Source organism: Puma concolor, chromosome B4 (assembly GCF_028749965.1).
Source record: "Puma concolor isolate L17-30 chromosome B4, mPumCon1.1.hap2, whole genome shotgun sequence".
Lineage (NCBI taxonomy): Eukaryota > Metazoa > Chordata > Mammalia > Carnivora > Felidae > Puma > Puma concolor.
This window is the reverse complement of record NC_141673.1, coordinates 99,403,797-99,430,940: the sequence shown is the minus strand read 5'-3', so window position 1 is coordinate 99,430,940 and position 27,144 is coordinate 99,403,797. Positions and strand designations below refer to the sequence as shown.

General features: G+C 38.3%; 2 protein-coding genes and 1 pseudogene across 3 annotated transcripts in view; 1 reads left to right on the top strand and 2 right to left on the bottom strand.

The window, feature by feature from the left end:
- Nucleotides 1-27,144, bottom strand: part of LOC112867878 (C-type lectin domain family 2 member A) — a 435,003-nt gene that overhangs the window by 47,182 nt on the left and 360,677 nt on the right. The gene's annotated exons all lie outside the window — the stretch shown is intronic.
- Nucleotides 619-13,979, bottom strand: KLRB1 (killer cell lectin like receptor B1). Of its 2 annotated transcripts, none has more exons than XM_086714111.1 (6): nucleotides 13,781-13,979; nucleotides 7,728-7,826; nucleotides 6,990-7,064; nucleotides 5,647-5,801; nucleotides 5,165-5,280; nucleotides 619-1,487 (listed from the first exon to the last, which is right to left on the bottom strand). In XM_086714111.1, the coding sequence occupies exons 1-6, from the start codon at nucleotides 13,863-13,865 to the stop codon at nucleotides 1,475-1,477; spliced, it is 543 nt and encodes a 180-aa protein (XP_086570237.1). In that variant the 5' UTR covers nucleotides 13,866-13,979; the 3' UTR covers nucleotides 619-1,474. The 2 variants fall into 2 exon arrangements, with proteins under 2 accessions (XP_086570237.1, XP_025786484.1); XM_025930699.2 differs by having other exon boundaries at nucleotides 619-1,543; nucleotides 13,781-13,974.
- Nucleotides 16,815-26,981, top strand: LOC112867879 (RNA-binding protein 8A-like; annotated as a pseudogene).

Below are 27,144 nucleotides of genomic sequence, written 5' to 3'. Positions count from 1 at the left end.
CTGAGTCTCAGAGATGCTCTCTGGTATCGTCCAGCGATAAGCCTGTCTGATAATCTCATACCGCAATAGCAAAAGTCCAAGACGCTAAGTTCTTGGAGTCAGTTTTTTTTTGTAAAAGTTTCTTATGGATGTGCACTTTTGGGGCACTTCATTTCAGATCTAACAGGTGTAGGAGAAGGAAGAGGCCCATGTTTGGAATGAATTCTGGTTTAACTGGATGCACTTAGCCTTATCCTGATTCGCTTTAGAAGGTGGAACTGAATGTCACTCCAAAGGGTGGAAATGTATGTTGTCAGTTACGGAAACACTTTTTTCTTGCAACACAGGTTTCTGTTCTTTGCAGGTCATTTCCTCAAGGGTGCCAAACATTTCATAGTCTCACTTTTATGTTACATCGTTTGTAATGACGCTCTTGTGTAGAATGTCTCCCTAAGTAATTTATTTCCCAAGTATCCGACACAAAATGAATTATGCTTCGGGGTTTGGATATATTCAAAATTTTATATTAACAAGTATTATAAATCATCATAAAAACAGAAATTGAAATATTTAGGTCATTATTACATGTATTTGAATTTGTGTAATTCAAATTGGCATGGAATGATCAAAGTAAGTAGATACCTATTTTTTAGACATTTTATTGTAAACCTCCTTACAGAATAAGTCCAGGATTATTATTGTTTGATCTCCATAGAAAATGTGGCATATTTTTAAAAAGTGAACACTCCCGACATTTATCTGAATAAATATTTCCCTGTTGATGAAAAAAATCACTTATTTTCCACTAAATAATGAAAAATTTAATTACATATTTCCTACAGCTTGTGTGTGAGCCTAGAGAGAAGGGGACATAGAAGGAAAATAAAGAAGTAATGAGAAAATTCAAATAGGAAGAACACTGGAATGGCGGGAAGAGTTTAGGTCCCTTCCCAAGATCCTTTGGTCATGAGATTCTGATATCAGAGTCAAGAGAATGGACTTAGGCCAATGTTCTGGAACAATCCAGTTGTGTGATAATATGAAAAATCATAGACTATGAAATATCCACAGGACTTTAGAAATCTTTTACTGTAACTTTTCTAGAGGTGAGCTAAAGCATAGAGGGGATCAATGAAGGCCACATGTATAAGCCAAGACTGGAAACCAGTCAGCTGGTCTGGGCTTCTCTCCATGGAACGTCACTGTATCTTAAAATGATACTTGGTTTCCCTATGTATTTGCTTCCTCATTCATACAATGAGTAGGTTAGCCGTGAACTTCTGTAAGATTCACGACAGTTTTAGAATAGTCAGTATTGGTTCACTTTGTGCTTCTAGATATACTTCGGGCCAGGTTAGCTGTATAGATGGCAGAGACCTGTGATGGAAAGTAGAGAAATTGAGAGGGAATGCGTAGTCAAGAGCCCGAACACGCCTTATTTCTGACAGGTTGTAGTTCTTTCTGACAGATCCATTTATTGTCTGTGTCACAGTCCTCAGAAAAAATTCCTGTCGGTGAGACGTAAACACAGCTGTTTTTCTTAGTATAACCAACAATACGTAATCTGTGGAGCAAACGAAAAGCGTCATTTAGTGCTTGGAATTTTCTCACATAGTTCTCCTCATCCAGCCAGCGTCTCCCTAAAACTTTCAGGAAACAATGGACTGCTAAATTATTGAGAATAGAGCAAGCGCACAGTCACAAACCTAATGGTGTAAACTTTTAATTTAAAGCTAATGATAAATCTCCGGCCCTTGCCAGTTTATCTTCACTGGAAAAGCATTCTCTACCAAGAAGCTTCAAACTAATATATACAAACAAACAAACAAACACCAAGCTTTGCAAACTGGGGCTTTCTTCTTATTCTTATTCTGTCCTTAATACATGTGAAAAGTTTCTTAACTTTACTGAGCTTCAGTTTTCTTAAATAGACAGGACAGGACCACCTGATATTTGGGGGAGGCATTGAGATAGCACATGTGAAGGTCTGACAATGCTTCAAGTGTGCGCTCAGTAAACATATTAAGTAGACAACAGGTGATGGACATGCAGGGTCTACAGAATTTGGATCGGCTTAGAAAAGAGGCTTAGGGGGGCGCCTGGGTGGCTCAGTCGGTTAAGCGTCTGACATCGGCTCAGGTCATGATCTCACGGTCGGTGAGTTCGAGCCCCGCGTCGGGCTCTGTGCTGACAGCTGACAGCCTGGAGCCCGTTTCAGATTCTGTGTCTCCCTCTCTCTCTGCCCCTCCCTGCTCATGCTCTGTCTCTCTCTGTCTCAAAAATAAATAAAAACATTTAAAAATAAAAAAAAAAAAAGAGGCTTAGTTTGTGTGGTATGGGCCAGAGGCTTCCATTTTTCCTCATTCCAAACAGAAATTGGTGGGTGTCTGCTTCAAAATGTCGTTGGTTCCAACACACATGAGGCTTATGGAATGTATTGGGAATAGGCAGCACTAAGGTGAGGTGCCAGGATGGGATGGTTCAAGACTCTCTTATCCAATGTTAAACAAAGAGGATAGGGGTCTGTCACAACTTTTCTTTGTTCCTTCACTGCATTTCTCCATGCAGCCCTTTCGGCCTGAGCAGCCAATCCGATTCCTTCCTAGTGTCTGACACCCTAGTCAACTTATGAACTTCTCTCAACTGGGCTATTGTCAAAGTCCGCCATGTTTTATCTCTTCTACCCATTCGATTCCTTCTTCCGCTCTACAAGATAACTTTTTAACGCTTAGAGGGCCAAATCAAAGACTTTCTTTCCGAAAGATCGTCAATGGCTTCCTAGGCTTTTCTTAACCAGATCTCAGCCTGGTTCTCTACCTTATCTCATTTAATCCCTAAACGGTCCTGCAAAAACAATTACTATCACCCTCTATTTTTTTTTTTTTTTTTTTTTACCTGAAAGCCAGGCTGACAGTTAAAATAAAAGCAGAATTTAATGAATACTCTTTCTGCTACAACCCCATTCCTTCCAGGTTTACCTGATCACTGCCATATTTAATTAAAGCATAATTTTTATCTCAGAGTAAAATGGGATGTTCAGCTGAATTTAATCCATCCGCTTTACCTATATTTCCACTCACGGACACTTCAGTGTTCTCCACTTTTATTATAAACTTCAGTAAAATAAACACACACACACTGATTTCCCTTAACCCTAATTTGGGTATGAACAGAGAAAAATAAGTCAACATTAAATTTTCATTTATATGGGAATAAAGTACAGAGAGTAATCGCCAGAAAACATGTAAAAAATGAAGCTAGATTTTTTTTTTTGGAATTTGTGTGGTGTGTGTGTGGAGTACGTATGTTGTATACGTGTAGTCAGCGTATTTTGTGTGTGGCTTGTGTCGTGTACGTGTGATGTGTGTTGGACGTGTGTGTGTTGTTTTTGGTGTGTGTGTGGTATACATGTGTGGTGTGAAAGCACATTTTATCCACCAGAAAGAGTAGGCTTGCCCTTTCATAAATTTATTCTACCTCGGAACACTTAGACTTTAAAATAATTTTTTAAAATTTTTTTTAAATGTTTATTTATTTTTGACGGAGAGAGACAGAGCATGAGCGGGGGAGGGGCAGAGAGATGGAGACTATCTGAAGCAGGCTCCAGGCTCTGAGCTGTGGGCACAGAGCCCGACGTGGGGCTCGAACTCACGGACCGCGAGATTATGACCTGAGCCGAAGTCGGACGCTTACCCGACTGAGCCACCCAGGCGCCCCTAAAATAATTTTTTTGAAGAATCACCTTTAAAAAATATTTTAGAACATGTGTCAAACAACGTAAAAATTTGCTAATTAAGCCAACATATGTTTCAATGTTTAACACTTTTCCTTACACGTTTACACTATAGTTTAGATAAACTTGGACATGTTCCTGTGTTTTAAGTCTCATGTGTTTTCCTCATACTCCTCATGTTTTTTGAATGATAAAAAAGTTTTAACTCTCATTTATACAAATGTGATTGAAGTCTTCACAGACTCAAAAACTGGAACACAGGGGCGCCTGGGTGGCTCAGTCGGTTTAAGCGTCCGACTTCAGCTCAGGTCACGATCTCACAGTTTGTGGGTTCGAGCCCCGCGTCGGGCTCCGCGCTGACAGCTCGGGGCCTGGAGCCTGCTTCGGATTCTGTGTCTGCCTCTCTCTGCCCCTTCCCTGCTCATGCTCTGTGTCTCTCTCTCAAAAATAAATACACATTAAAATAAGTTAAAAAATAAAGCAACACAACATCCTCTCTTCTGAACAACTTATCAAAAGAAGTTCTTTACAGAAACATTATGTGAATGCATACTTTTGCTTCCGAGGAAAAAATTCTCTGCCTTTGTTACACAATTATCCATTAATTCTGTTAAAATATGTAATTTATTTGGGTAGTATCAACCCTCCTATTGAACCGATAATTTTCTTGGAGAGCTTACATAAAAAATTACAATGAGACACCCAATAGTAAATAGCTAATAGGTCCTTTGTGGCCTATGCCATATTCATCGCATCCCCTCAAATAATTGTCTCCTTGGCACCTCTTGTTAAAATATACCATTGACCTTTGAACATCATGGGTTTGAACCATATGCATTCACTTCACATGGTCTTTTGATAAATACGGTGTGTTCCTGTAAGTGTATTTTCTAGTTTTATGGTTTTCTTAATAACATTTTCTTTTCTCTAGCTTATTGCAAGAATACAGTGTAGAGTAACTATAATATATTTAAAATATATGTTAATCGACTGTTTACGTTGTTGGTAAGGCTTTCCGGACTGTCTGAGTTCCACACTCTTGATATTTACTTTTTTTTTTTTTTTAACTCACTGAAAAACACTACTTAAATAATTCTGCATGCTAAAAGCCTCCAGCTAGAGATTGTTTAATGCAATCCCCATCCCCCCCACCCCACCACCAAATTATCTATTCCTTGTTTCCTAAATCTCTGTTGTAGATTAATATATATATATATATATATATATATATATATATATATATATTGCTCTCAAGGGCTGATGTCTTTTCCCATATGGGACTTTCAACCAACCAGCTTCAGAATCGTTCATCTTCTAAGTCTATTCTGGACGTCTTGAAAATTTCTAAGCCAAATGGAAACCACAAAACTCAGTCTTTCATAACAATTTTACGTTCTCGAAATACAAAGCCGGTATAGCGTGAATATTCAAATTGGCTTATCGAATACTCACACGTTTGGATTTAAAAATGACCCATTTATCCACTTCCATTTCTTCTCTGATAATGTTAAATTTAATCCAATCCAAAACAGAAATTCTTTTTTAGGTATCAGGCTTTGTACGTGTCTCTATAAATAAAGCAAACAAAATGGCGGAATGCTGAATCTGTATGATCTATTCATGGTTTGCATTTTTCTACTCTTTCTCTAAAACTGAGTTCAAGTCTTACCTCATCTATGATGACTTTCCTAACTCCCCATCAGAGATGATTATTCCTTCTTTGTGATATTACTCTCTCTATTTATATTGTTGCATTCATCAAATTACATTCAATTATTTCCTTATGTGTCTGTTTCGTCTCTCAGATTGTGAGCTTCTTGAAGTCAAAGTTGCTACTTGTATCTGCATGGCCCCTTTGGGCTGAACCCCAAAGGCCATGGTAAGGTTAGAAAAAAGTGCTAAGTTCTATTAAGGTATCTTATTTAATTATTTACCAGTTCTTCTGGATCTTGAAAAAGCAGCAAACTGGATTCTTTTGTGGAACAGTCAGCTAGACTGTAGTTCCAAGTGTTGGAAGCGAGAGAAAAAAACAAGCATTTTTCTCGGAGTAGACGCCAATCTTTTGGGCACTTTAACAGATCTGGTTTCTCTGAAGTAAAGAGAAAGATGAAATAAATAAGTGTTATAGTTCTCTCCTGTTTCCACCCACCACAACCAATCACACACGCACAAGTCATCATAAATGCACAAAAGTCTCTGATTATCATTGTGAGAACAATGAATGGATTGGCTATAATTTTGAGGTTTTTGACACTCTCCATTCTGATATCAAGAACTGGAAATCCATGACCAGTTGTAGGGGGCATAAATGCAATCATAGAGTGTTAGAATAGGAAAAGACCATTAAAATCATTTACGCAGCCACATCTTACTTTTTAAGGCACTGACAGAATAATTTAAGTGCACATAATCAGATGGTGTGAAGAGTCAAAACTACTGCTGAATTTTCTCAAGCTCATCAGTAGTGTTGATTCCACTACATATCCAACAATATCAAACTTATCGAAAGGAGTTTTTACCTCAAACAACTTGTAAACTGCAAAGCAAATATAATTTATCGCCCTAAATTGATGACCAGTACTACGGAAAATTTCCAATTGCCAAAGTATATACTTGCTTACTTAGTGCAATCTGTTGGGTAACATTTTCCAGAAGGATTTTCCAGGTTACTTAAAATTGATGATCTGGGAGCATGTGCACCATCCACAATCATATTTTACTACAGTCATTCAACCACAGTGTCTTTATTAACGCACACTGCTTCGTGAAGCAAGATTAACCTCCTAGTAGTGAATATGATAAATATTTAGAAACTTATTTTATATTTCAGTTTTACTAATTAACTTCAGTCAAAAGTTAACTGTTTGACATGCTCACTAAAATCATCCACTATTTCACTTAGGTGCGTATATTACTTCTTAACTTGATATTTGGCTGTTAATTCTTGAATATTCTAGCAGCAACATCTGTGTTGGGGGTGGAGTGTGTCAGGTAAGTGATTCACGATCACTGGCTTCAGAATACTTATTTTGTTTCCTCTAAGTGTGGAAGTGTGACCTAGTGGTTAAGATCATCGGCTCTGAGGTCAAGCCACAGGTACAATTTCCATTGTCGCCTCTTACTTGGTGTATGACCCTAAGTGAGTTGCTTAACCCTCCCATTCCCCAGGGTTGTCAAACATAAAGTCAGAAAGCTCATACTATCTGAATATATGGGTTGTTAGGAGCCTTTACTAATGTAATGTATGGTATCGGTCAAATACGAGCTACAAAATTACCTGTTGTTTCATTCCTGTTCTCGTGAACATCCACACCGCTTTCTTCTATTGACAAGTTTTGTCTTAAGAATATTACTAGTAAATAAGGAGAAACCAGTAAGAAGATTAAATGCTGAATGTGGCAAAATGGATATGTTATTATCACTTCGGGAAACTGTGTTATCTCAACAAGCTTGAATGTGGGTAGAATATAAAGGCAATAGCTATGTAGTCACAAAGGGTCTAGTTAGAACACAGCATACGTAAACAAACAAAGAAGAAAAAACACCTAACAATGAACTCACATAGACGTTGTTACCTGTTATCTACTCTTAAGTTGTTAATACTCCTGACCAAGCTTTCTCATATTCGGGAGGAATATAATTATGCCTACCCCCTGGGAGAGATTGCCTAGTGCAATCTGGAATATAATAGGTACTGAAGAAACTGTAAATAATGGAAAATTTAAATTATCTTTGTTATTGTCATGTCTTTATTAGAATGGTGATCTAATTTTAAGTTCTGGAGCACATCTGAAATACCTCATGAAGATGATCAGAACAATTAGGAACAGAAATCCAAAAGGCTGAAGTTCACAGAGTAGATTTGGGCTGAGCATTGTTAAAAGCATTGTTTTGTAATTGTCTTTCTTTCTTCGGTCTTTCGCTAAGTTTGGGGGTGGCCAAATTATTTGATACTCTAATATTTGTGATAGGAACAAAATATGTATTCTGAAGCAAATGATCTTGAATCACTTACCTGAAATACTCAACCCAATCACAGTCAAGGTAAGAAGAATAACCCCAGTACAACCAAGTTTCAGAGCCAACTGATGCCAAGGTGGACCTTGACAGATGTCTGAGAAGTTAAGAAAATACACTTAGTTAACTGGTTGGGTCCATCTGGAACAAAAAGCAAAGGTGGTTTGGGTCGCATATAGACAGATTCAAGTTGGGAGCTGGGGGCAGGAAAGAACGCTTATCAGCCATATTAGAGCTCCACGAGATGGGTTCTCAGTCAGATCCACCTGAGATTTGGCTCATGAATAAAACAGAAATATTTACGCTTGTCTTAGGTACAAAAGATTGGTGTAACAAATGGGATAGACGTGAAAAGTTTCGAAAATTGCCAAGTGCTGTATGAAAATGAAGCACACGCCCTATTGTAGGAAGTAAGTCAAAGAATTTTGTCTAAAAAGGATGGCCTTCATCCAGTCAAGATATGTTAGAATGAGTTCTATGGAGGCTCTGTTTTGTGCTAAGTACCATTTTAGGTTCTCGTGACACACAACGATTCTATTCTTAGACATGGATTCCTCTGCTTTATTGTTGTCTAAAGCAATTATCTCCAACTTGAATCAGAGAAGAGTGTTTTATGAGGCTGCATATTATTTTAGTATTTCGATGAATATAACATAACATGAACTTATGTCTACAACGTTGCATAGTCTAACAAATATCAAATACATTTGTTTTTCTCTGCAATCATATCATTTACAGTATACTGTGTCTCATGTTTATCCTGTTTATCACAAATTGTGATTATGGGGGAGCCTGGGTAGCTCAGTTGGTTGAGCATCTGACTCTTGATTTCTGCTCAGGTTATGGTGTCATGGTTTGTGAGATAGAGCCCTGCATTGGGCTCTTTGCTGACAGCATGGAGCCTACTTGGGATTCTCTCTCTCCCTCTCTCTCTGCCCTTCCTTTGTTTGCAAGCACACATGCTCTTGCTCCCTCTCTCTCTCACAAAATAAACATTAAAAAAAGAAATTGTGATTATATTAATTAATGAAATGGAAGCATAAATTAATCATAAGTTTATCAATATATTTTGTTCTAGACATCTTTAAAACTATAAATTTCATGGGGAAAAATAATGAGAGTATTTTTTTTTAATTTTTTAATGTTCATTTATTTTTAAGAGAGAGAGAGAGAGACAGAGTGTGAGTGGGGGAGGGTCAGAAAAAGAGGGAGAGAGAGAGAATCCCAAGCAGGTTCCGCACTGTCAGCACAGAGCCCGATGTGGGCCTTGAGTTCACGAATCGCAAGATCATGATGTGAGCCAAAGTCGAACGCTGAACTGACTGAGCTACCCAGGTGCCCCTGAGAGTAATGTTCTAACAAAAAAACTTGCAGGGAAACACCAGCTCAGATTCCAAAATTGAATCAGCTCTGATAGGAATTAGTCTAGTAATTCAAACCTTAGTTACTCCACTTGAAATTGTGTTTAGGTAATGCCTATACCTCTGACTTAATTATAAGACCCTTTTTGTTCTCATTTGGTTTGTAACACACACACACACACACACACACACACACACTCACACACACATGCACATATACACACATATATAACATATATATGTAATATAGCCATAACATGCATATATATATACATATATATATACACACACATATATATAATATAGCTGTAAGATATATTACAAGTTGTTTTCTAAATTATATTATTAGAGCAGAGGGCTTTTACAAGTAAAGGTTTTTTAATTTATCTAAAGCTCTGGATTTATTTATATTATCTATTCTTTTTATATTTTTTCTAATATTTCTCTATATAGACATTTATTTGTTTTTAGTCAGTTGTTAAGAATATTAGTACCAGGTTTGTTAAAATGCTATCTTTTATTCTTCTTAAATGTTCCAGAGTGACTTACAAGTCCATTTGCACTTTGTTTTTTTACACTGTCCCTGGCAATAATTTTGTGCAACCCAATTTGCAGAAAACTACTAATGGTCCCCTTAGTTAGTATGTTGACATTCATATCTTAGCTCTTTCTAAAATGTTCCCCAGTAGATGGAATTTAGAATAGCTAATGTGATCAAAGATTATGGGAAGAAACAGATGATCGGTAAGATTCAAGGTAGTGACACATAGATTATCACCTATGAGTAAGCACCCAGAGGAGTCTCCTAAACTCTGGGCATACATCTGGATCTGAGAACACCAAACTTGATTCACATTGACCTAGAACTTCTAATAAAAACCATTGTGATACAGAATGGCTAAATGCAGTCAATGAACCTAAGACTGGCCCTAAAATATCACTCCTTCTGGTTGTAGATATGTATATTATTTTACCTTTATGTCTCTTTCCTTCCTCGTCCTTTTTTCCCTTGAAACTTTGCAAAATGGAGACATATAGTGACTATTTTAATATTTATTATGGAAGCACAGCAGTGGTTAGAAGCAGAGGCTTTCAAATCTAGCACATCTGTATTTGAGCATGTTGCTTTGGGCAAGGTATTCTAGCTTCATAAGTGACAAATTTCCTCATTTATAAGATGTAGACTAATACCTACTTCATAAGGTTTTTGAAAGGACTATATGAGACAATTCTTCTAAAATGCTATGCATAGTATCTGGCACATAGTAATTATTCAATAAATATTATGTTATTTTTCTTTTAATCTTTTTTAAAAACTACAAATATTCCTCAATTTATTCCTTATGTATATTCCTTGCATCCCCATAAACCCAGTGAAAGTTGAAAAGATAGTCATTTGAAAATAGTTTTACTATCCCTAACCTATTGAGCATCATAGCTTAGCCTACCCTATCTTAAAAAATTATTCCTACTCAGAATAATTACATTAGCCTAATCTTGGGCAAAATCATCTAACACAAAGCTTATTTTAGAATAAAGTATTGAAAATCTCATAATTTAGGGAATAGTGTACTGAAAGTGAAAAGCTGCATGGTTGCACGGGAACAGGATGACTGTATTGGCTGTGACCTTCATGATGGTGTGGCTGATGGGGACCTGTGGTTGCCACTGCCCCGCATCATGCAATAAGATTGTGCCACTCCTTGCTAGCCAGGGAAGAGATTGAATTCAAAATTCAAAGTATGGTTTCTATTGAAAGTGTATTGCTTTCACAATTGGAAATTGTGAAAAATTTCCAATGCTTTCACATTGGAAAGTTCAAAAATTGCAAGCTGAAACTTAGTAAGTAGGGGACCATCTGTATAGCTCAAAGGCAATTTGGAGTGACTTTTTTTTGAGAGAGAAAGGGAGAGCACACGCCTGGGAGAGGGGCAGAGAGAGAGAGAGAGAGAGAGAGAGAGAGAGAGAATCTTAAGTAGGCTCCATGCTCAGCACAAAGCCCAACATGGGGCTCAATCCCATGACCCTGGGGTCATCCCTGAGATGAAATCAAGAGTTGGATGCTTAACTGACTGAGCCACCCAGGTGCGCCTGGAGTGACTTAAAGATACTTCTTCATTCTTAATAAAACTTAAGGAATTGAATGGAAGGTCCTGTGCTTGGGATGCTCTTCTGTATTAAGTCCTTCTGCTGCACTATATGAGATTGAAATTAATGGAGTTACAATAACAAGTTGAAGAGGCCAAGTAAACCTTAGTTATTGGGAAATACCCACTCTGGGCTACTCTTTGGGTATAAACAATATATTAAACCATTCTACTCCATTGCTCTAAACCTTTCAATGGCCTTCTATGGAGATTTGAATGTGGACAAGTCTATAAAGTGGTCTGCAGATCCCTATTCAATCTGGCTTCGAATGACCTCTCTAACTTCATCTCCTGTGGCTCTCCATATATACATGCTGATATTTCACCCTAATCTGCGTGCTCTCCTACAGTATGACAGGTAAGTTCTGATGTCAGGGAGGTTGCACTTGTGTGTCCAGCTTCCTAAAAGACTCTTCTCCCAGAAAGCATGACTTTGTCCCACAAGTCTTGACAGGTCTTGACTCAAGTGTCTTCTTATCATCACCTCCTGTAAATATTCCATTTGATACAGTACCCCCCACCAAACTAAATTCTACTTCTATTTTTTTATCTTCTCAATTTCACTCAATATCACGTGATCTTTTGAGGCATCTGGGTGGCTCAGTTGGTTAAACATCCCATTCGGCTCAGGTCACGGTCTCGCAGTTTGTGAGTTGAAGCCCCACGTCAGGCTCTGTGCTGTCAGCTTGGACCCTGGAGCCCACTTCAGATTCTGTGTGTCTCTCTCTGCCCCTTCGCTGCTTGTTCTGTCTCTCTCAAAAATAAATAAACATTTAAAAAAAATGTTTTAAATATCACATGATCTTTTTACATATACTCAGTTATTTGTTTATTATGTCTCTTATAGTAGTATAATTGCAGTAAAGGAAAATATTTTTTCTCTATTTTGTTCCCTGCTGTAGCTTCAAAACCAATAGTTTATTTTTGAATGAACAAACAATGTCTACAGGCATTTTACAAACACCTTACTTACTTTTCTAAGGAAGCAAACCATTGGCTGTAACAAAATAGGTCACAGCCCACATCTCCGTCTAGCTCGCTGACTCCTTTTGGTGCGTTCACTGTTTAACAGTTACCACAGCCTGAAGAGTTTAGCCAAGGAGCTCAGCAGTGGTTTCGCAATAATTGTAATATCAGATCAGTGTTTTTAAATTACATGTTTTGTTGGCCTTATTCTACTTTGTTTCAGATTTCCTTTCACGATGGTGAAATAGGACAAAAATATGATCAGACTGGACAAATTTTCTGGACGCACTGATTTGGGGTCATAGTAATTTTTGAGGAAAATCTCACTGCCTTTCTCTGTATTCACTTTAGGTCATCCCTTTTAAACACCAGCCTCCTCCCTCTCCACCTTTGCTAGATCTGAATAGGGTAAGAGAAAGTCTCATTATTTCCCTAAAAAATAACTGTGGCCACACCAAACCCTGACTGTAGTTATCAAGATCCTCCAATTCCCCTTAACCCCCATAATGAAGAGTGTAGTGAAACTTATTTGGCAACCCTAAGCCTTTTTTCCCAATTTAGAACATTGATAATTTAGTAGTTTCAAACCTATACCAAATCATCTTAAAAGGCTATAGCCCAATGTTTAGCACAATATGAAATGAATATCAGGTTGGATAAAAATCCCAGTAGTACATTTGGTTAGATTTCAGAACGTCATGATAATTCCGTGCATATTTTCTGCCTAGTTTCTGGTCTTTTTTCATCCATTTCCAGGCTATTGGCATCCGTCACCTATTACCTCACATGACCGTTTCCCATTTTTTTTTTTTTTCCCACTGAAAATACTAATTCCTCTGACACAGAAAAGTGCTGATTCCAACAAGTGTCAAATAGGTTATTTTAGTGATATTCTCCAGTGTCTCATGGCTTATCTCCGTCGAAACCAGGATACATTTCAAGCATCAAGTTTCAAAGTTAGAAACTATCAGATTATAATTACGTTGAAGTCTTTGATCTTGAATATGATATTCTTCTAGAAAAATTTTTCTCCTTCTCTTTGGATAGCGAAGGATATTAATCATTGCACTTATACTTCATATTGGGGGGCAAAACACTATGGGAGGGAATGCAGTAAAACTTAGCATTAGTATTTTGGGGAAGGATTTGGAATAAGGTACGTTACCATGATAGGAAGTCTCTAAAATATTACTTTGTTCATACGTGTAAAATATTTCTTCCTGGTTTTTAACCAAGCCTCAGGAATAGGAGTGATGTTCACTCTGCACACTAATATCTTGATAAAAAAAGAAATCTACAAGGTGTGTGCTTTTCGTCACAGTTTTTGTTACCTACAGGTAAGATATGCTATACCATATATATATATGTGTATATATATATATCCTATATATCTATATATCCTATATATCCATATATATATATGGTGTGTATATATCCTATATATATATATCCTATATATCCTATATATATAGGACTGCTGCTTATCCTCAGAGCTGTGATTTAAAACCATCAATATAAGAGAAAAATCTAACTCTGAAAGACAAACAAATGCCAAATGGAAAACAAAAGGCACTTACCCTGAGGAAGAGATGGGGGTGATGAACTTTCCAGGCAAGTACCCCTGGATAAGTTTAAATCAGCATATGTCACTTGTCTGTCCATTGCAAGCAGGACAACGTGGCACAAAACTTGTGCGTAAGGACAGACTCCAAGTGCTATGAGTCAAGATCAGCGAAAGGAAGTGCCCAGTCTGAAATGCTTTTTTGTTTCTTTTGTATCTCCCCCCACCTACACTTTTAGCTGTGGGGTTTCTCCGTAAATTAGTGAGACAATCCACTTACTGAGTTTCCAATATACTTAGATATGTAACGTCTACTTTGCTAGTTAACTGGTCAGCTGTTTGACAAAATTTGGGGAAGGTCCTGTTGTTGTTGTTCTAATCCCTTTTGAGTATCTTTCTCCAGGTCAGGACCAGCATGAGACAAATGAGACATTCATCTAGGGTGCAAACTTAAGGGACTCTCCAAAAAGATTCAGTAATCAAGAGAAATAACATTTAATGCAATGTTGTAAAAAGTAAACATTTATGCCAAAAATGGCAGGATGCCTTTCAAAAGTTCTAAATTCTTCGTGAAATATTTGTGCTGTAGTTCAAGCTACAAAATATGAAAAATGGCATTGTAAATGTGGACATGGCCCCTTAATAACATAATTTATAAAAGCAAATAGCTTAAGATCCATAGACCATGCTTAGCTTAGTTCTAAAGGCACTCGTGACTATAACAGAGTCTCCACATAAGTACAAAATTGAAATCTACCAGAATTATAGAAAGTAGAGGCCTTGAGTCTGTAGAATTTCCTTTTTTTCAAGGATTTTCAGGCATAGAACCTTAGAGCAGGATCTTAGATGCCACCAAGTCTGCAAATGATACGAGAGAAAACCAGGGATTTCCTCAAAGTCACTTGCTGTAATCAGAGCAGAACTGTACCAAATGCTCAGAATCACTGAACACTGGAAGTGGTCTCCCGGCTTTGATTCCCCAGAAGGAGGAAGTGGCTATTCATAGAAGACAAGTTTTCATTCTGTGCATGTTATAGAGACACACGCTTATTCTTTAAATGCTACGGATACTTACGAAAAAAGTAAGCATGTGTGAGAATTGAAAAGAAAGCATATGACATTTACAATCTATGCATCTTTATGGTGGGAAAAATAAAAAGGGTTGCTGTTTTTAGAAACATATGAAAAATATATTTTCCTGTGTTATAAAAATATATCCAGCATGATTGATGGTAATATTCTGAATTTAAAAAATTTCTAAGCTATTTCTTTTTATTTCCTTGTGAGAGTTTAATTTTTAGAGTGATGCACCAATGGTTATCCACCAATATTTAGAAGGTGGATATTTCACCTTCCCCCAAAATTCTGAGTCTTGAGTATAATATATCGAATCACTAAAACAAGCTTAGGTTGATAATACCATTCATTATATGCTCTCTTCAGTGATTCAATGACAATGTTCCTTGAGTATCTATTTGGTAACTAGCAGTCACTTTATTTGTGCTATGATATTTGGTTTTGTCACATACCTCATCTAAATCTTTAAAGTAAACATAATCTACCAGAATTATGGAAGGGTATACTGGGTCACCTATATAGAATACTGTTTCTCAAATTTTAGTGTCTATATAGGGACCACCCGAAAACTTGCTAATATTGTAGACTCTTGCCACATGTATCCTTCCTTTCCTAAGACACAGTTAGGCTAAGGTGGGGGATGTGCTAAAAAAAAAATCATCCCAGATTAATGAGGTGGTTCATGAACCACACACAAAGAATCATGTAGCAAGTGAAAAGTGTGAGGATATTTGAGAAAGATCAACAGAGTGAACAGAAGTCTGATAATTCAGGGGATTGAAATCATGGTTTGGCATACTAGAGTTTCATTTAAATGAAGCATGACGGTGACTTTTGGAATCCACAGTAGCCAAATGAAAACTAATTTATTTGAGTGCTCCCTTCAAAGACATTTCCCTTCAAGCAAAACTTGTAGAAGTCTTGTGGGCTATGAAAGAATAAACTGGCGAGAACTAGAAACAAAGAAAAGTCTTTAGTTGTCCACACTACATATGCAACACATTGATGTTTCATTTTGTTTGCTACAGCTGTCTTCACAATCATCTACCACAAAAGACTTTTATTGTGCAACCGCTATTGTATACATAAAAAATAAAACCTTCATCTGAATTCATACCTGCAGAATGCTTTTAGTTATGTTCATCTAATTACACTTGGCACTTTTGCAAAAAGTTTATCAGAATTTAGGAATATACTGTCATATATATATATATATATATATATATATATATATATATATATATAATATGTAGTATACACACACACATACAGAGATAGGCACACATTTCATATGTATGTTAAAACTGAATATTTCAGACAATGAGTGATTACAAGTAACTCTGAACTTGAGAATTTGCAACAGTAGCAATGATATTGAATAGCTCAAAAACGTAGATTTTTTTTTTTTTTTTTTTACTATATGGCCTGTTTTGACATTGAGCTTTCCTAGGTTAATAGTGGGAGTTGGGGTGGACAGGAATACTTTTAAATATGAAGAAGTATAGTAGAGGCCAGAATATGGCTAGGAAATGGAGAAAAGAGTGATAAAAGCATAATTCGGTACAAGAAGGTGAAAACACAAAAGGCAGTAAGTGGTAACCATGAGATAAGAGAAACCACTCTAGGGGCGCCTGGGTGGCGCAGTCGGTTGAGCGTCCGACTTCAGCCAGGTCACGATCTCGCGGTCCGTGGGTTCGAGCCCCGCGTCGGGCTCTGGGCTGATGGCTCAGAGCCTGGAGCCTGTTTCCGATTCTGTGTCTCCCTCTCTCTCTGCCCCTCCCCCGTTCATACTCTGTCTCTCTCTGTCCCAAAAAAATAAATAAATAAATAAATAAATTAATTAATAAATAAATAAACATTGAAAAAAAAAAGAGAAACCACTCTAGGCTTAAAATATAAAAGAAAATGGTGACTTCAGTAAGATGGCAGGCTAGGAAGCTACAGGCTCATCTTCTTCCACTGAATTAACAACAATGTGTGGACAAGAATACCTCAGTAAGAACTCCAGAGATGAGCTGAGAAGCCGCAGCACCCAGGGCATTGTAAAATTAAGAAGAGATTCCAACAAAAGGGGTATGATAGCTCCCAGCATTTGATACACTCATTAGTGCCCTTACTCCTATACAGCATATTGTGGAGATATCATGAGGAAATCCCATGTAGTTTCTTTCATGATGGGGGAAAAAAAGAGTGGCTCATGCATCCAACATTCCAGGTTGTTTGAGGACTACTTAAGGGACTGGTTTTTGTCTTGCTTAAGGCAGAGTGCTTAGGGGACCAGGTCAACTTTAGAAGCCACTGAAAACTGATGTGAGCAGCAAGCAGAGCTGCAGTACTGCAGGTAGATGTGGGAAAAAAAGAAAATGAAGAAAATTCTTACGTTTACAAAAGCATCAAAGGGTAGAAAATATTGAGGAATAAACTTAATTCAGAAAATGAAAAGCTCGAACACTGAAAACTACAAAACATTGCTGAAAGAAATTAAATAATACATCAATAAATGGAATGATATCCCATGTTCATGGGTTGGACGATTTAATATTATTAAAATGTGCATACTGCACATTTAACTCAGATTAAATGCAATTCCTATCAAAATTCCAGTAACACTTTTTTTTCTCAGAATATAAAGAAATCATCCTAAAATTCACATGGAATCCCTAAGAACTTCAAATAAATCAATCTTGAGAAAGAAGAACAAAGTTGGAGAACTTATACCTTCTGATTTCAGAACATATCACAAAGCTACAGTAATAAAAACTGTGAAATTGGTATAAAGACAGGCAAATAAACAAATAAAAACGAATAAGAACCAGAAGTAACTCCATGTTTTTGGCCATATTATCTTCAACAAGGGTGCCAACACTACTTAATGGGGAGAGTCTCTTCAGTAAATGATGTTGGGAAGTATCTGCCAACATGCAAAAGAACAAAGTTGGAATTTTATCTTACATTATATATAAAAATGAACTCAAAATGCATTAACAACGTAAATGTAATACCTAAAATTATGAAACTTCTAGAAGAAAACATACAGGAAAATCTTAATAACTTTGAACTTGACAATTATTTATTGTATATGATACTCAAAAAAAAAAAAGGCAACTAAAGCACAGATAAACAAATGGGCACTACATTAAACTTTAAGTCTTTCGTGCATCAAAGGACACAATCAACAGAGTGAAAAATCAACTTACAGAATAGGAGAAAATGTTTGCAAATCATATTTAATAAGGGATTAATATGCAGAATATATAAAGAATTTCTATGACTCATCTATAATAACAACAAAAAGATCAAAGAGTCTGATTAAAAAAATGAGCAAAAAACTTGAATAGACATCTCTCCAAGATGACGTAAAAATGGCCAATGAGCATATAAAAAAGATGATCAACATCACTAATCATCTTGACAAATGGAAACCATACTACTTGGTGTGAAATATCACCTCACACCCAGTTAGTATGGTTATTACAAAATATATATTACAAGTGTTGACAAGAATGTGGAGAAATTAGAATGCTTGTATATTGTTGCTGGAATAGTAAAATAGTGCAACTGCTAAGTAAAATAAGATAGAGTTCCTTAGGGGCGCCTGGGTGGCGCAGTCGGTTAAGCGTCCGACTTCAGCCAGGTCACGATCTCGCGGTCCGGGAGTTCGAGCCCCGCGTCCGGCTCTGGGCTGATGGCTCAGAGCCTGGAGCCTGTTTCCGATTCTGTGTCTCCCTCTCTCTCTGCCCCTCCCCCGTTCATGCTCTGTCTCCCTCTGTCCCAAAAATAAATAAATGTTGAAAAAAAAAAAAAAAGATAGAGTTCCTTAAAAGTTTGTTTGTTTGCTTGTTTATTTATTTACTTATTTATAATATAATTTATTGTTAGGTTAGCTAACATACAGTGTATACAGTGTGCTCTTGGTTTTGGGGTTACATTCCCATGATTCATCGCTTACATACAGCAGCCAGTATTCATCCCAAGTGCCCTCCTCGATGCCCATCACCCATTTTCCCCTCTCCCCTACCCCCAAATCAACCCTCAGTTTGTTTTCTGTGTTTAAGAGTCTCTTATGGGTTTGCCTCACTCTCTGAATCTTTTTTTCCCCTTTGTATCCCCCATGGTTTTCTGTTAAGTTTCTCAAGTTCCACATATGAACAAAAACATGTGATATTTGTCTTTCTCTGACTGATTTATTTCACTTAGCACAATACCTTCCCGTTCCATCTGTGGTGTTGTAAATGGCAAGAATCCATTCTTTCTCATAGCCAAGTAGCATTCCATTGTATATATAAACCACATCTTCTTTATCCATTCATCAGTTGATGGACATTTGGGCTCTTTCCATAATCTGGCTACTGTCAAAAGTGCTGCTATGAACATTGGGGTTCTTGTGCCCCTATGCGTCAGCACTCCTGTATCCTCTGATAAATTCCTAGCAGTGCTATTTCTGGGTTGTAGAGTAATTTTATTTTTAATTTTTTAAGGAACCTCCATACTGTTTCCCAGAGAGGCTGCACCAGTTTGCATTCCCACGAAGGTCTATTCATGTCTTCGCCTATTTATTCACTGGGTTATTTGTTTTTCAGGTGTTGAGTTTGGTAAGTTCTGTATATACTTTGGATGCTAACCCTTTATCTGATATTTCATTTGCAAATATCTTTTCCCATTCTTTCAGTTGCCTTTTAGTTTTGTTGATTGTTTCTTTTGCAATGCAGAAGCTTTTTATCCTGATGAGCTCCAAATAGTTCATTTTGCTTTTATTTTCCTTGCCTTTGGAGACGTGTCAAGAAAGAAGTTGTTGAGGCTGAGGTCAAACAGGTTGTTGCCTGTTTTCTCCACTAGGGTTTTGATGGTTTCCTGTCTCACAGGTCTTTCATCCATTTTGAGTTATTTTTGTGTGTGGTGTAAGAAAGTGGTCCAATTTCATTCTTCTGCATGTTGCTGTCCCAACCTCCCAACACCATTTGCCAAAGAGACTGTCTTTTTTCCATTGGATACTCTCTCCTGCTTTGTCAAAGATTAGTTGGCCATACCTCTGTGGGTCCATTTCTGGGTTCTCTATTCTATTCCATTGGTCTGTGTGTCTGTTCGTGTGCCAATAGCATACTGTCTTGGTGATTACAGCTTTGTAGTAGAGGCTAAAGTCCAGGACTGTGATGCCTCCCACTTTGGTTTTCTTTTTCAACATAACTTTGGCTATTCGGGGTCTTTTGTGGTTCCATACACATTTTAGGATTGTTTGTTCTAGCTCTGAGAAGAACGCTGGTGCAATTTGGATTGGGATTGCATCGAATGTGTAGATTGCTTTGGTAGTATTGACATTTTAACGTTATTTGTGCTTCCAACTCATGAGCATGGAATGTTTTTCCATTTCTTTTTGTCTTCTTCAATTTCTTTCATTAAGTTTTCTATAGTTTTCAGCATATAGATCTTTTACATCGTTGCTTAGGTTTATTCCTAGGTATCTCATGGTTCTTGGTGCAATTGTAAATGGGATCGATTTCTTGATTGCTCTTTGTGCTGCTTCATTAATTGTGTCTAGAAATGCAACTGACTTCTGTACATTGCTTTTGTATCCTTCAACTTTGCTGAATTCATGTATCGGTCCTAGCAGCTTTTTGGTGGAGTCTTTTGGGTTTTCCATGTAGAGTATCATGTCATCTGTGGAAAGTGAAAGTTTGACTTCTTCTTTGCCAAACTGGATGCGTTTTATTTCATTTTGTTGTCTGATTGCTGAGGCTAGGACTTTCCAACACTATGTTAAACAAGGGTGGTGACAGTGCACATCCCTGTCGTGTTCCTAATCTCAGGGAAAAGGTCTCAGTTTTTCCCGATTGAAGATGATATGAGCTGTGGGCTTTTCCTATATGGCTATTATGATGTTAAGGTATGTTCCTTCTATCGCGACTTTTGTTTTTTTAGTAAGAAAGGATTCTATGTTTTGTCAAATGCTTTTTTTTGCATCTATTGACAGGATCCTATGGTTCTTATCCTCTCTTCTATTAAAGTGTTGTATCGCATTGATTGATTTGCAAATATGGAACCAGTCCTGCAGCCCAAGAATGAATCCCGCTTCATCATGTGAAAAATTCTTTTATTATGCTGTTGAATTCGATTTGCTAGTATCTTGTTGAGAATTTCTGCATCCATGTTCATCAGTGATATTGGGCTGTAATTCTCCTTTTTGATGGGGTCTCTATCTGGTTTGGGAATCAAGGTAATGCTGGTTTCATAGAATGAGCCCAGAAGCTTTCCTTCCATTTCTATTTTTGGAAGAGCTCAAGAAGGATAGGTATGAACTCTGCTTAAATGTCTGGTAGGGGGCGCCTGGGTGGCACAGTCGGTTAAGCGTCCGACTTCAGCCAGGTCACGATCTCGCGGTCCGTGAGTTCGAGCCCCGCGTCGGGCTCTGGGCTGATGGCTCAGAGCCTGGAGCCTGTTTCCGATTCTGTGTCTCCCTCTCTCTCTGCCCCTCCCCCGTTCATGCTCTGTCTCTCTCTGTCCCAAAAATAAATAAAAAAAAACTTTGAAAAAAAGAGAAAAAAAAGAAAAAAAAAAGAAGAAAAAGAAAAAAGAAAGAAAAAAAAGGAAAAAAAGGAAAAAAAGAGAAAAGAAAAAAGAAAAAAAAAAAAATGTCTGGTAGGATTCCCCTGGGAAGCCATCTGGCCCGGGACTCTTATTTGTTGGAAGATTTTTGCTCCGTCATTCAATTTCTTCACTTGGTCTGTTATGGGTTATGGGTCTGTTCAAATTTTCTATTTCTTGCCATTTGAGTTTTGGGAGTGTGTAGGTGTGTAGGACTTTGTCCGTTTCTTCCAGGTTGTCCAGTTTGTTGGCATATAATTTTTCATAGGATTCTCTAATCATTGTTTGTATTTCTGTGGTGCTGGTTGTGATCTCTCCTCTGTCATTCATGATTTTATCTATTTGGGTTCTCTCTCTTTTCCCAGACTTCATAGAAGTCTGGCTAGGGGGTTATCAGTTTTGTTTATTTTTTCAAAAAGAAAAACCAGCTGTTACAGTCATTGATTTGTTCTCATGGTCTTTTTTATTAATCTATATTGTTTATTTCTGCTCTAATCTTTATTATTTCTCTTCTTCTGCAGGCTTTGGGGTTTCTTTGCTGTTCTGCTGCTAGTTTCTTTAGGAGTGTGGTTAAGTTTTGTATTTGGGATTTTTCTTGTTTCCTGAGCTAGGCCTGGATTGCAATGTATTTTCCTCTGAGGACTGTCTTTGCTGCACCCCAAAGGGTTTGGACTGTCGTGTTTTCATTTCATTTGCTTCCATATATGTTAAAATTTCTTCTTTAATTGCCTTTTGGCCCATTCATTCTTTAGTAAGATGTTCTTTAACCTTCATGCATTTGGAGGCTTTCCAAATTTTTCCTTGTGATTGGTTTCAAGTTTCAATAATTATGATCTGGTATGCATGGTATGATCTCAATTCTTTTATATTTATTGAGAGCTGTTTTGTGATCCAGTTTGTGATCTGTCTTGGAGAATGTTCCATGTGCACTCTAGAGGAATGTGGATTCTGTTTCTTTTCTTTTCTTTTCTTTTCTTTTCTTTTCTTTTCTTTTCTTTTCTTTATTTTAACTTTTATTTATTTTTGAGACAGAGAGAGACAGAGCATGAACAGGGGAGGGTCAGAGAGAGAGGGAGACACAGAATCTGAAACAGGCTCCAGGCTCTGAGCTGTCAGCACAGAGCCCGACGCGGGGCTTGAACTCACGGACCGCGAGATCATGACCTGAGCTGGAGTCGGACGCTTAACCGACTGAGCCACCCAGGGGCCCCGTGATTCTGTTTCTTTTAGATGAAAAGTTCTGAACGTATGTGTCAAATTTTCGGTCTAATCCATTATTTCTTTATTGATTTTCTGCCTGGATGATCTGTCAGTTTCTGTGAGTGGAGTATTCAAGTTCTTAAAGTTATTAAAGTCTTTCACGTTGGGAACATAAACATTTATAATTGTTAGCTCTTCTTGATGGACAGACCCTGTAATTATGATATAATGCCCTTCTTCATCTCGTTACAGTCTTTAGTTTAAAATCTAGCTTATCTTTGACTTCCAGTAGCATGATAGATTCTCTATCCCCTTACTTGCAATCTGAAGGTGTCCTCGGGTCTAAAATGAGTCTCTAGTAGACAACATGTAGATGGATCTTATTTTTTATTTTTTTTATCCATTCTGATACCCTATGTCTTTTGATAGAAGTGTTTAGTACATTTACATTCTGAGTGATTATTGAAATATGGATTTAGTGTCATTGTGTTATCTGCAGGTTTCATGCTTGTGGTGATGTCTCTGGTCCTTGGTAGTCTTTGCAGCATTCCACACACCGAGTCCCCCTTAGGATCTCTTGCAAGCTGGTTTAGTGGTCATGAACTCCTTTAGTTTTTGCTTGTCTGGGAAAGCATCTCTCCTTCTATTCTGAATGACACCCTTGATGGATAAAGGATTCTTGGCTGCATATTTTTTTCCTCTTCAGCACACTGACTGTTTCCTACCCCTTCCTTCTAGCCTGCCAAATTTCAGTGGACAGGTCTGTTAGTACCCTTAAGTGTCTACCCTTGTAGGTTGAGGCCTGTTTGTCCCTACCTGCTTTTAGAATTCTCTCTTTATCTTGGTATTTTGCCAGTTTCACTATGATATGCCATGGAGAAGGCCTATTCTTGTTCATCTGAAGGGAGTTCTCTGTGCCTCCTGACTTGGATGTCTGCTTCCTTCCCCAGATTAGGGAAGTTGTTAGCTTTCATTTGGTAAGAATTTCAAGTAACCTTTCTGCCCCTTTCTCTCTCTTCTTCTTCCTCTGAAACTCCTATGACACAGAAACTCCTCTGATACTCTCTAATTCTCCCCTCGTGGTCTAGTATTTTCTTATCTCTTTTTTTCTCAGCTTCATCATTTTCCATAATTTTATCCTCTCTTTCACTTATTCTCCCCTCTGCCTTCTCCACCCTTGCTGTCACTGCAAGTAGTTTATTTTGCATCTCCTTTGCAGCATTTCTTAATTTGTCGTGACTGTCTCTTAGTGCCTTGATCTCTGTAGCAATACATTCTCTGATGCCTTCTGTGCTTTTTTCAAGCCCAGCTATTAATCTTGTAACTATTGTTATACATTCTCAATCAGATATATTGTTCATATCTGTTCTGAGTAATTCTCTTCCTGTCATTTCTTCCTGTAATTTCTTTTGAGGAAAGTTCTTCTGTTTTGTCATTTTGGCTAGTTTTCTGTCCCTTATGTGTCTTAATAGCTTATTATGTGTCCTGCTGCTGTGAGCACTATTATATTAAAAGGGGTCATACACTTCCCAGGGCCTGGCTCTTCAGGAGGTGTTTTTGGAGTATGTTGCATGCTCTCTCTTTTTGTGACTCCGGTTGATTTATCTCCCTATGCATAGTGGTGATTTGGATCTTCCATCAGGTGTGCTTTGATTTGTTCATTGAAGTACCCTGGAAAAAAATTAAAAAGGTGGGGGGAGAGGTGGCAGAAAAAGCCTTATCCCCTACAAAAAGAGAAATGACGGGGTGGGGAAAGAGAGAAGAGGAAAAAACATATTGACCAGGCAGAGAATTGAGGAACTATATGGCTTAATCCAGAGAGAGAGGAAAATAAAGAAGGAGACACAGAAGTGGTGCAAAACAATAGATCAAAAGTGTCTGCTTAAACAAACCACAACTAGAATAGATAAGGGAAGAAACAAGAGGAAGAAAAGGCAATATATACATATATATATATATATATATATATATATATATATATATATATATATAAAGAATTGACCGAGAATCAAATCAGGAAATGCAAAACCATTGGACCAATATCTGATGGTGACTTGGAACAAGTGGCTGCACTGGTCTGGAAGAGGGGCCGTCTGGCTGGGTGAGCGTCAGTCTTGCTCCATTAGATACGCAGGTTACCAGGAGGGGCGTGGTTTGTGTAGGTTGGCCCCGCCTCCACTGTGGACCCTCTGTCCCATTCCCTGTCCCATTCCCTGAAGCCCCACTTTGTTGGCGATGGGCAGGAAAATTGTGACACCCCTGTCTCTCCTCCCCTGACCACGTGTCCCAGACCACTCTGTTCAGGCCGTCCTCACAGTGCCGCGTGGGCATGAACCAGGCCGTTTATCCTGCTCCACAGTCTCCCATGCCTCCCAGGTGCTGGGTGGGATTGCAAACCCCAGTGTCTTAAAGGATCCTGATCTGTGTGCCCCTGTTCCAGGGTAGTGCCACTCCACCCAGCAAGCTGACAAAGGGCCTCTGGCTGGTGGGCTGGTGAGTGGCTACATGTTTTTTCCCCAGAGCACTTAAGGGAGAGGACTGCTCTGTCCAACTGTATCTCTGAGCTCACTACAGATCCCAGAGCTGGTCCTTCTTCTCCCATAGGCACACGTACAGGAGGGCAGGCCCCAGTTCGGAGAAAGTCCTGCAACCCTGGATCATGTTAGAAATTGGTTCTTTCTCTCTCTCTCTCTCTTTTTTTCCGTTCCCTGTTCCATGATTTTTCTCTTGTCCAAATACAATCCTACACTTCCGCAGCCTTTCTTTCTCTTCCTTGCGTCTCTCACAGAAGGGGATCCCTCCTTTCTGTGCCTACACCACCCATTTTATTTTTCCCAACTTCTAATCATGCACCTATGGACCGCCAAGGTGTTCCCGTGGACCTCTGGAGAGGTTTCTGTCACTCTGTAGCCTGGATGCCCAGAATTCCAAGTCTTCTGGCCTCTATACTGCTGTGTTTGAGGGATGAGGAAACTCCGGGTCCCCCTATTTTTCCACCATGTTGACTCCTCACCTCACGATCTATTTCCCCTTCGGCCGTCTTTTTCTTCCCTGCATCTTGTCAGACACGCCAGGTCCTGTGCTTGTCCAAAGGGTGTTTTTGCTTGCATCACACCTTCCTTAAAATTTTTAAGTGAAACTACCATATGACATCTTAACCCCACTTCTGGGTATACATTCAAAAAAATTGAAAGCAGAGGCCCAAAGAGATATTTGCATAATCATGTTCAGAACAACCCTACTCACAATAACCAAGAGTTGGAAGCAACCCATAGAGTCATTGAGAGATGAATGGATAACGAAAATATGATACATTAACACCTTGAATGGTTAGAAACAAAAAGATAAGAAATAGCAAGTGTTGGTGAGGATGTAGAGGAAAAAAAAAAAGCAAAACCTCCTGTGAGATGGGTGGGAAGGTAAATTGGTGCAGCCACTGTGGGCAACTGGGTTTTTTATAGAGGTTCCTCAAAAAATTAAAAACAGAAATACCATACGATCCAGTAATCCTACTACTGGGTATTTACCCAAAGAAAACAAAAGCACTAATTTGAAAAGATACATGCCTTCCTACATTTATAGCAGCATCATTTACAAGAGCCAAGATACAGAAGCAACCCAAGTAGTAGCCATGGATAGATGAATGGATAAAGATATTAATCAGCCATAAGAAAGAATGAGGGCTTGTCGTTTTCAACAACATGGATGGTCCTGGAGGGTGTTATGCTAAGTGAAATGAGTCAGTCAGAGAAAGACAAATACCATCTGATTTCACCCATATGTGGGCCCTCAAAACCAAAACAAAGAAATAAATGAATAAAAAAACACTGTTCAAGAACTGGGTCCTCATGAGGCCAGGAGCGAGGATTTGGCCACAGATGAGGACAGGGAGGAAAGCATCCACAAACTGAAAGAAAAGGTGAATAAATGGAAGGGACATGGCTTTGGCTTCAAAGAAGGGTCTGGAGCACGGACGTGGGAGGATTATGACAGTGTGGAACAGGATGGCCATGAACCTGGACCACAGCACTCTATTGAAGGCTGAATTCTATTTGTCACTGGAGTCCAGGAGGAAGTCACCGGAGAAGACACCCATGACAAATTTGGAGAGTGTGCAGAAATAAAAAAACATCCACCTCAACGTGGACAGGCATACAGGATACCTGAAGGGGTATATTCTAGTTGAGTAAGAAACATTCAAGGAGACCCAGGTTGCTATGGAGGAACTCAGTGGGCAGCATTTTATGGGACAGCATTTATGCGCCACCAGTGTGGACTGGTGTTTTGTTCAAGGTCCACCCAAGGGCAAGGGGGGAGGTGGCCGAAGATGCAGCAGGAGTCCAGACTAGAGGCAGCACTGACTGCAACTCTGTTGTCCAGATATTCTCTCCAGAGATTCTATTTGACCATGGAGGCTTGGAGAAATAAGGGTGGGGTAGAACTCACTGTGTTTATATTTCATCTCTCACTCTACGTGCTTGGAGTTTTTTGTTTGTTTGTTTTTGTTTTGTTTTGCTTTTGTTT